This window comes from Stenella coeruleoalba, assembly GCF_951394435.1.
Source record: "Stenella coeruleoalba genome assembly, chromosome: 2".
Classification (NCBI taxonomy): Eukaryota; Metazoa; Chordata; class Mammalia; order Artiodactyla; family Delphinidae; genus Stenella; species Stenella coeruleoalba.
The window spans coordinates 150,228,930-150,238,961 of NC_137147.1; the positions used below are offsets into that span (position 1 = coordinate 150,228,930).

General features: G+C 34.7%; 1 protein-coding gene across 10 annotated transcripts in view; it reads left to right on the forward strand.

The window, feature by feature from the left end:
- Positions 1-8,781, forward strand: part of ZNF280D (zinc finger protein 280D) — a 125,550-nt gene extending 116,769 nt beyond the window's left edge. For 8 of the 10 annotated variants that reach the window (XR_013827367.1, XR_013827368.1, XR_013827370.1 and 5 more), the window contains 2 exons: positions 277-5,646; positions 6,988-8,781. Coding sequence is in view for 1 of the 10 variants with exons in the window: in XM_079915171.1 (XP_079771297.1) it covers positions 277-904 (628 nt within the window). In the remaining 9 variants the exon portion in view is untranslated. Of the gene's footprint in view, positions 1-276; positions 6,013-6,987 lie in introns of those variants that run through there. The other 2 variants (XR_013827369.1, XM_079915171.1) reach the window with 2 other exon arrangements.
- The last annotated feature ends 1,251 nt before the right edge of the window (positions 8,782-10,032 follow it).

A 10,032-nucleotide genomic window follows, 5' to 3' on the forward strand; every position in this document is an offset into this window, starting at 1 on the left:
CAGATAAAAATAATGATAACCAGAACTAAAACAATGAATAGACTCCTCAGGACTCCTTTTAATATGCGACTATGGAGTTTCTCACTCTTTTGCCCAAGAACATGGCCACCTCCTAAATTGTAACATCATGGCAAAGACCAGGGAGCTCAATTTTCTTTTTTTTTTTGGTGGGCAAGTGTGCCTTTTTTTTTTTTTTTAGAGAATGTCTTTATTTTAATAGTGTTCAAATACATTGTATTATAAAGAAATAGATAATAAATAGCTTTATTTTTTCAGTAAACAAGATGAAGCTTCTTCAGAGGAAATAAAAAATGGATGTGATGTGCATTTATTCGAAGGCTCATCAACAACAAAAAGTGAAGAAGGTGTATCAGGTTCAGATAAAGAAAATGATACCTGTCTTGAAGACCAGGAAACTGGCTCAAAGAATATCTTCAGTTATGATTCAATTATTGATGCAGATAAGGTGGAAAAGGAAAAACAAATAGAGCACATTTGTCAGGAAACAGAGTTGAAGAGGTGCCAAAGTTCAGAAAACCTCATTGCACGTGATCAGATTGAAGATTGCAATGCCAGTGAAGCTAGATTTTCTTCAAAGAATATTAAGGATTTGCAATTAACATCTGGTGATGTTAGCATTGATCAGTTTTTGAGAAAAAGAGATGAACCTGAATCTGTTAGTTCTGATGTTAGTGAGCAAGGCAGTATTCATTTGGAACCTTTGACTCCATCAGAAGTGCTTGAGTTTGAAGCCACAGAGATTCTTCAGAAAGGTAGTGGTGATCCTTCAGCCAAGACTGATGAAGTAGTAGTGTCTGATCAAACAGATGACGTTCCTGGAGAAAATAGCCTTAGCACAACAGAGACAACAGGAGACCTGGCAGATGAAAAAGAAAGAAGTTGAAATTAATTAGGCATTCTAAGTTTTAGTGTACCAACGATAAGAGCATTTGGAACAGTGCTATCAGGTGAGCTCAGTGGTGCTGTTGCAGAGTGCAGAGATAGAAAAATGTGAGGGAGGTCATTCATACACTTTACCTGTATATTCAACCTCGGTTATTAAATCAATTCATCATTAATAGCATGATTAGTATGAATTTCCAAGAAGTTTTTAAGACATGAATAAGATTTTAATGAAAGTTAAGTTTGCAATGAAAAAGTCTCATTTATCAGTTTTCGAGGTTATGGAACCTGGTGGTCAATATGAATTGAATATTAGAATATTATTTATATTAATAAAGCTTTTGAAATTTCCATCAGTTCTAAACTAAAAGTCCTTATTACCTGTACATCCTTTTCAATTAACTTAAAGGAAGAGATTTGGAAACCACATACCTTTTGGGAATAATTGATTTAAAATAATGGCCAATTGGCTTTGTTAATGAAAGTTTCATTTTGAGTATGATACTGGTAAATGGAGCATGTTTAGAATGCTAAATTCATTGATCTAATGAGAATTTGGATGAACATAAACTTAATTTTGGATATAATATTACATTCCAGACTGCCAGAAGCATGTAAACAGAATATTTGAATCTGTGTACCTCCATACAAGTGTTAGCCTGCCAGGCTGTAAGCTTACCTTAATTAAACTTTCAGTGAAAGTGAAATTATTAAAATAAAAATTTATATTTGTGCTTTTTGTCAGTGTGTAAGCTGTGCAGAAATCCCTTGATGTACTAGTTGTATAAAGTAGAAACCCACTGTTGAAACTCCTGTAGCTATTATGCTCTTAATATTGTTTTAATGATCTTCTTTAGAAATAGACCCATAAAAATGGTCTGGAAACCAAACCAAAGTATGGATTAATGTAGATATTGTAAAGCAGTAAACTGAAAACATGTCCTGGCATGAATTCAGCCATGTTTAAGTGACTTTTTCTGTAATTGTAAAATAGAAAATTCAAATGGGACCTAAAGCAGGATGTAAAAAATTGGTTTGGGATATTTAGCCTAATTTATCCATAAGATGGCTGCTAAATTGATTTTTTCAGTTTTTTATCATATAGAAAATAATAGATATAGAAATGAATAATATGAGTAACAGTAGTTTGCTTTGACGTACTAACAAACTTTTATTTAAAATGCTACATTTTTACTTCTTAAAATGTGCTTTGAATTCTTAAAATTTTGTTTCACTGAATGTTAAATGTTTAAAATGGCTATTAAAATTCTGCTGTATATAGTAGTTTTTGAGTAAATATTTGCAATAAAAATCTGTCCCTGAATAATTTTATTTTTCAGAAAGCTGCTTGAGTCGGATTACCTTTGGCGCCTCTAGAAATTGTATATTGCTCAAGGAAATTTCATGTTAAAGTTAGTGGTAGATTTTATTCCATATTCTTTAATTGATGCATGATTTATTTTAAATTGAGACTTAAAGTACAGGGGGAAGAACTGCTAATAATTACAGAGAATTGATTTGCTTTACAAATTCTTCTACTTCAAGAGAATTATAATTTAATATTATAGTTTTCTATCTGCTCAGTAAATTAAAGAGGCTAAATAGACAAAATATTTTATTGACTTATTTTCTTGAATATTTTTGAGGGTGGGGGCAAATATTTTTATCTTTCCTGCTCCCAAGAAAAGATGGGATAGAGGGACTTATTAACTGTCATCCTTCACCTTGTTGAAACATAAATCTATAGCAGAGAAGACTTTTGGAGTAAAGGGAAGAAAAAGTCTGTGTAAGGACCATTTTCTGAATCTCATTCAATTAGTTGCCAAGGCTGTCACCTAATGCTTCAAAAACCTAGAGCACTGTACCAAAATAAGTCTCTAAGTGACACTGTAGTCCCTTGTGAGCTTTGAGTAGTTCCTTCTCCTGCCCCTATATACTTACAGTAGTGGTTTATACCTGATCAATGATCAATGAATAGTTTATACCTATCCACTGTGAGAAAAGGAACCTGTACCAGACTATAAATCCTTCATTGAGAAAGTCTAGCAATGAAAACAAAAAAATAGTTGAAGTGAACATTGTACTTGGTAACATAGTTGGTTTCTGTTTTCACATAATCTCCTTATGTCATTTCTGATCAGGAACAGACAATTCAGGTATGCAAACCAAACCTTTGAGTGGCAGCGCTTTAGCACAGTGGTCAGCAAACTTTTTCTCTGTAGAGCCAGATAGTGAATAATTGTGGACTGTGTGGTCACAATTATCCAACTCTTCCTTATAGCTTAAGAGCACCTATAGACAATATGTAAATGGTAGCCTGTTTGTGTTCCAATAAAACTTTATTTACAAAAACAGAATGTTGGTTGGATTTGGCCAGTGGACTGTAGATTGCCACCACCTGCTTTAGAGTGCTGTTTTGTCCAGGCAAATTGTGCTCAGGGACTGAGATTTTCTTTGCCAATAACTTATTTAACACCAGTTCACTGTGAGAATTATAATTTATAAAAATAACATTTTGCAAGCCGATACCATACAGGATAATGTCTGTTAACTAGCTAATAAAGAAATAACATACTCCAAACTAATAATAGATTGATTACACTATTGTTCTAGGCAAAGAGGAGATGAAAGAAAGTCCAAATTTAGTTGAGGTGTACCTTTCCAGGAATTGGTTGTCTGTAGAGTCAGTCCTTCCAACTAAAACCTGGGTATCAGCTGCCAGCGTAGGTCCCTTGCTGCTGGGGCACGTAGCTAGGGGGAGACAGTACCGGTGTCGGTAAGCAAGCTGGGCTGTTCCAAATGTTATGACTCCAGGGACCATTACATGACTTACACCATTGCCTACCAGGAGTAGCCTTGCCAAGGCAGGAACAGATGTCCCTTCTCTTCCTGAGACTGCTGCACAGTTTAACACTGCTGAGGACCAAGAGTGGCCTGGCCATGGCAGGAGCAAGTGTCTCAAGATCGTCACAGAGCTATGTAAGTCAGCAAAAGAGTAGCCTTGCCCAGACTAAACACTCTCGGTAAGTCCTCACAAATTCTTGGTATTTAAAGTTTAAATGTCCATCACTTGATAGCTGCTCTTCCATATGTTCGTATTGATTATCCTCCCCAGCGGCACCCCTTAATGGCTGAGCTGCTGAATACTTATCAACAACAGCAGATGTTGATGACATCATCCTGGCACAGCTTCCTTAGTGTAAACAAATTTACCTGTAGATCAAAACAACTTCACTTAAGTCATAAACAAGTGGATTTGAAATCATAACAAACCAATACACAACAAGCAGTTAGACTTTCTTGATTGACTATGAAAGCCAGTGATGCACTCAAGTGACTCTTTGCCTAAGAACTAACTACCAAGGTGCCTTACTATATTATAGTCTCCTGTTACCTAACAACAGAATTACGATTGATTACATGTGCAGTTAAGAAACATTCATTTTGTGGATGCACTTTTAATTTACGTTGAAAATCTGAATGCCATATTTATTTATGTTATTTCTTCCCCTTTGTATCTCTCCAATGTTTTAGGGAGGAAATTGTAATTTTTTTCACCCTATAAATTTTTAAAGAACTATTCTAAACATTTTTTAAAAGGAACTGACAAGATATGAGTCACCTTGTTTTAGCTGTAAGTAAAAAGATATCTGGGCAATTACTTGTCTGAGGTTACAAAGCCAAGATTTGAACATAATTTGATCTGATTCTGAAGTTAGTGTTTTCTACCACATCTATAGTTCCTAGCATTTATACTGAATGTCCCTTTTTAAAATATATCAGTTTTTGCAAATAACCCTTCCATTGATGGTACTAATTACAGTTTTATTTATTATTCCTACAGTGATTATATGCATATGGAATGGAGGACCTCTTAACCTAAAGAAGAGGACCTACTGATCTCTTTTACTAATAGGAATTGAGGAATTTTACCTCAAGAGGAGGGGTTAGTGAATATTCTATTAACAGGAAAGACAGCATGTGATTTAAAGATACACTTTATATAATAATTATAAATGTTTTGACATCATTACATTTTTTTAGGCTTCTGTAATGTCATTTTTAAACTATGGTTGACATGATCATTTTTGTTCCATCAAACTTGTTACTCCCGGATCACTCACTTGTACTGACTTCAGTGAATTAGGACTTTTGTATGTATATAGGCACTAAAAAGAATTGCAAGTGTTTCATTTTTACTAGATTACTATAACACTGACTTGTTTTTTCAGCTAAAAAATAAAACACAATTTACCTATGTCTAAGCATTAAAAGAGAAATGATTATTTTAAAAATATTGTTTACTAATGAGGCATATCTGCCAATCCATGTACACAAAATGAATAGTCAAATAGATTTTTTTTAAAGTCATGGTAATGTTTAATTTTCATCTCAAAATCTATAAACTCCAAGATACTTCACTTGGATCATCTTGTAAGGAATTAAACACATCTGTAGCAGCATCTGTAACATCATCGAGGGATGAGGTGTCCTAGGTGAAATTACTTTTACAGTTAGCTAAAGGTAACTTTTAATTGCTTTTTAAAAGTATTATAAAATCACTTTTGTTATTTAAAAGAATATACTATGCATAATTTAGTCTTCTTTGATGACACAGAGGGTCATCATTATGAAGATTTTTGGACCAAGCTATAAATGAAGCTGTAGCTGCAGATGTTAATGGCCTGAATAACTGCTGATCACAGAGGTGACCTTGGATGTTGGTTTACAGAAGTATTTCAGGTACATCTAGGGTCGCTTGACTTTTCCAAAAACAGAACAGAAAAACTGACTACATTACTCACCCAATTCAACCTCTTTTTTAAGATGAATTTTCCCTCCTAAATACTAAGTAAAACCTGCCATTTGTGGAGAATTTGGTAACTATAAACTGTAGTTTTAAGCTTTCAAAATATTTTAAGCATTTATGCACTGCCTTAAAAACTTGATTTTTAACTGCTCTATATCAGGGGCTAGCAAACTATGACCCACAGTTGGCTACCTATTTTTGTAAACAAAATTTTATTAGAAAACAGCCATGTCATTTGTTTATATATTGTCTGTTGTAGCTTTTGCACTACAACAGCACAGTTGTACATGACAGAGGCCATATGGTCTGTAAGTCTCAAGGATTTACAATCTGGCACTTGAAGAAAAAGTTTGCCAACCCCTGCCCTATATATATATATATATATATATATTTTTTTTTTTTTTTTTTTTTTTTTTCTGTACACGGGCCTCTCACTGCTGTGGCCTCTCCTGTCTCAGAGCACAGGCTCCAGACGCGCAGGCCCAGCGGCCGTGGCTCGCGGGCCCAGCCACTCCACAGCATGTGGGATCCTCCCGGACCGGGGCACGAACCCGTGTCCCCCCCATCGGCAGGCGGACTCTCAACCACTGCGCCACCAGGGAAGCCCTGCCCTATATTTTTATATGGGTATAATCATAACTTTGTAACTGTTCTTTTATTTTCACTATTATAGACACTGCAGTGAAGCTCTTATTTCATAAATTTTGGTCCATATTTTATTTACCTGTACTAAAATTCTAAGTGTATAATTTATTAGATTGAAGAGTATTCAGTTTTTAAATTGAAAAATAGAAACCCATACTTATTTTAATTATCATACCATAGTACTTATAGAAAGCTTCCCGGTCCAGCATTAACTTGTAGAAGTTCAGAGTTTATTCATCTAGATTTTTTTCTTTGATTCTTCAAAGTCAGCTTGTTTTTAGCCTAATGTAGATTTTCATTCCTGCTATTCACCAAATATTTCTAGCGTGTGGTCATATGACTAGTTTCTGGCCAGTGAGTTGTGAGTGAAAGTGACTTCTGGTTTCGAGGATTTAGTTGTTAATGTGAGACTCTTTAGAACCCTCTTTTCCCTCAAGCATGGTAACATTTTTACTATTCAAATGGTGATTGCTATATCAGTCTTGGTTCCTGAGGGACTATGAAAAGAGCCTTCCTGTTTATTTAGATACACATATAGCATGAAGGAGAAATAGCATTTTTATTTTAAGCTACTGCAGTTAGAGAATTTTTGTTCTACAGCATAACTAAGTCTCTCCCTACTGATGTAGGAATTAATCCTGAAAGTGGATTGCTGCCATTAGAAGAAACACAGCTGAGCTACATTACACCAGTGTATTGCATTGGCTTAGGTGGCAGATGGCAAGGCTACATGAGGTGATCCACATTCTGCTATGGTGAGAGATTTGGTAAACTTGACTGTAATACTTGAAAGACAAATGGTGTACGTAATGAAGTTGTATCTCTATTGGAAGAGTTTGACTAACAAAATGTTAATGGCATGCTTTGGTTACTATATTGGCTGCATTTGACAACTTACTCTGAGAAAGAAGTGGACTCAGATGAGAAATGGTAGGATTTAAAGTAGGAACAAAAGAGAATAGAAAAAGTCCACAAATCCAGATACTTGCAGGGTTGGAAAAGGCTAAACTTCTCACCCCCAGCCAGTAAAAGGAGAAGGCCTAAGCAAGAAAACTTAATTAAATTAAGAATATGGCCATCATACCAATTAATTAGTTTAAGGAGAGGCCCTGAAGTGTTTCTTCTATGTGGAAATTCCTTTACAGCATTTCTTGGGAAACACATATTTTTCTGAATATCAAGACAAATCAGTCAAGAAATCGATGAAACAGGAAAAAGTATTGTAACTTTCCTATGAGAATTAAAGCTAAGTAATGAAGTTAGAGCCATTACTGGTTTGCAGGAATCCTCTGAAGTCAAGCTCAAAAGTAAGACTAGGGAATGCTGACAGGTGGAGTCCAAGAGTAAAGTCAACATTTCCAGGAACCACAATAAGAGCCCCAGAAGAGAAGTGGTCATAGTCTGATCACTCAAGTCATACTTGTAGCTATTGCCATGGTATAAATGTGTATTCATACCCTTGTCTGCTGCTAATGGTGAGTCATTCTTGCAAGTAAAATAAAAATTAGTAGGTTTATATTCATAGGATACTTTATACAAATCCCATCAATGGTCTTCCAAAAATAACATGTTGTAGAAGCAAAATAATTCCATAAGTTATCAATTTTGACTTGTGATTCTGTGTGGTGTTTTTACTCTTGAGAGGAGATCCAAATGTAGCATTGGTCAAGTAACTACCAAATAAATTTATTGGCACTTCCCAGTGTATGATTATTTGCCAAAGGGTGCTATTCTTTACAAATACTTAAACAATAAATACAAAGAAAAGAAGTAAATGTTGTGGAACATTCTGAAATGAGATCAGAAACTGATCTAAAGTCTAAATTAGCAAAGACACTATCAATTGCAACAGTAAGACCAAAATCTGGGCTAGCAGACAAAATATTTTTATCATTAAAAAAGGAAAAGAGCTTCTATGAAGTAACATGTAACGTAACACCAACTTGAAGATGTTTTTGGACAGTCCCTAGCAACTTCACTAATATCAACGCAAAAATGAAAGAAGAATTTCTATGTCTGGAATAGTTGTTATAAAATAAAGATAAAGACTATCAGATAGGGCAATTAATGTGTTGTGTCTTTTTAGATTTATTTTTTAAAAATTTTATTGAAGTATAGTTGGTTTACAATGTTGTGTTATATATTCCACATATTCCACATATTCCATATATTCATTCTTTTTTTCAGATTCTTCACCTATATAGGTTATTATAGAATATTGAGTAGAGTTCCCTGTGCTATACAGTAGGTCCTTGCTGGTTATCTATTTTATGTATAGTAGTGTGTGTGTGTATATATAGTAGTAGTGTGTGTATGTTAATCCCAAGCTCCTAATTTATCCCTCCCCCCGACATTTCCCCTTTGGTAACCATAGGTTTGTTTTCAAAATCGGTGAGTCTGTTTCTGTTTTGTAAATAAGTTCATCTGTATCATTTTTTAAAATTAGATTCCACATATGATTGATATCATATATTTGTCTTTCTCTGCCTGACTTACTTCACTTAGTATGATAGATTTCATTTTAAGAAAAACTTTTAAACAAATATTTGTAGTGCTTTCAATTTAAAAAATGACTTATTGGCATTTTTGTTAACGTTTCCTTTATTTAATGTTTTCTGTTATCAAATATCTATGTCAGGTAGATATAATGGTATTGATATATATAATCTTGTCCCAATACATTGGTTCATGTTAATAAACATTTATTATTATGTCTTTTTTAACAGAAAATATCTGGAACATTTAGTATAACTATCACAGAAAAATGATTCAGTATTTATTTTGGTCACTCATAACTATTTTAAATATATTAAGTATGGTGCTATGAAAAATATAGAATCACAATTCTGTGTAATTTGGAAATACCTGAGAATTTCCAGAAGTTTTCATTTCTCATACCCACATCCTAAATATTAATATCTGTCAGGAATTGGAAATACCAATGCCCAGTAATTTGTTCAGATATATAAAATGGCTTAGGAAACAGTTGCTAAAACGTCAGTCTTCTACCAGTGCCTGATGGACTCAGGGTACTCCAGTCAAGTGTAAAGAGGAGCTGGGGGGAGCACATCTTTAAATTTGTGGGTGTGAGTATTGGCTCACTGCTGACTGCAGTCAGATAAATAAAAAGCAAAAATTTTGAGAGAGTTGCACTGTCAAACCATGAGCCTGGACTAAAAGTTTATGACTGATGAACTCAAAATGACCCTTGGGCCCCCAGCTTTCTACACGGGGTAGCAGACAGAGAAAGTTGCTTGGTCCCCAAATAAAACATATTCCCCAATGTCTACCTCTGTGGTCAAGAAGGATAAAGAAAAAAGGAAAGACCTCCTGGGTGGTGGGATCAATAGCGGACAGCAATTGATTAGAGACCCCCTTCCAGCAAGCAGAGTCAGGTTCTCATCAACGAATTTTTGCACCACCAGAGTAGTGTCCTTGTAGCAGAGAATTGTTTTGGACCAGTGACTGCTTGTGTGTTTCCCATCTTTCTCCTTCAGGATAGGAGTGTTTATTTACAGTTTTTCTATCTCTGTTTCAACCTTGTGTGTGTAAAGGACAGCTTTTTAATTCATAGGATAACCAATCTAGTGGTGACTAGTGCATACTATCCCCTGATTTAGAGACTAGCAAGAGATGCTGAACTTTGAGCTTGATGCCATTGATTTAATGGTACT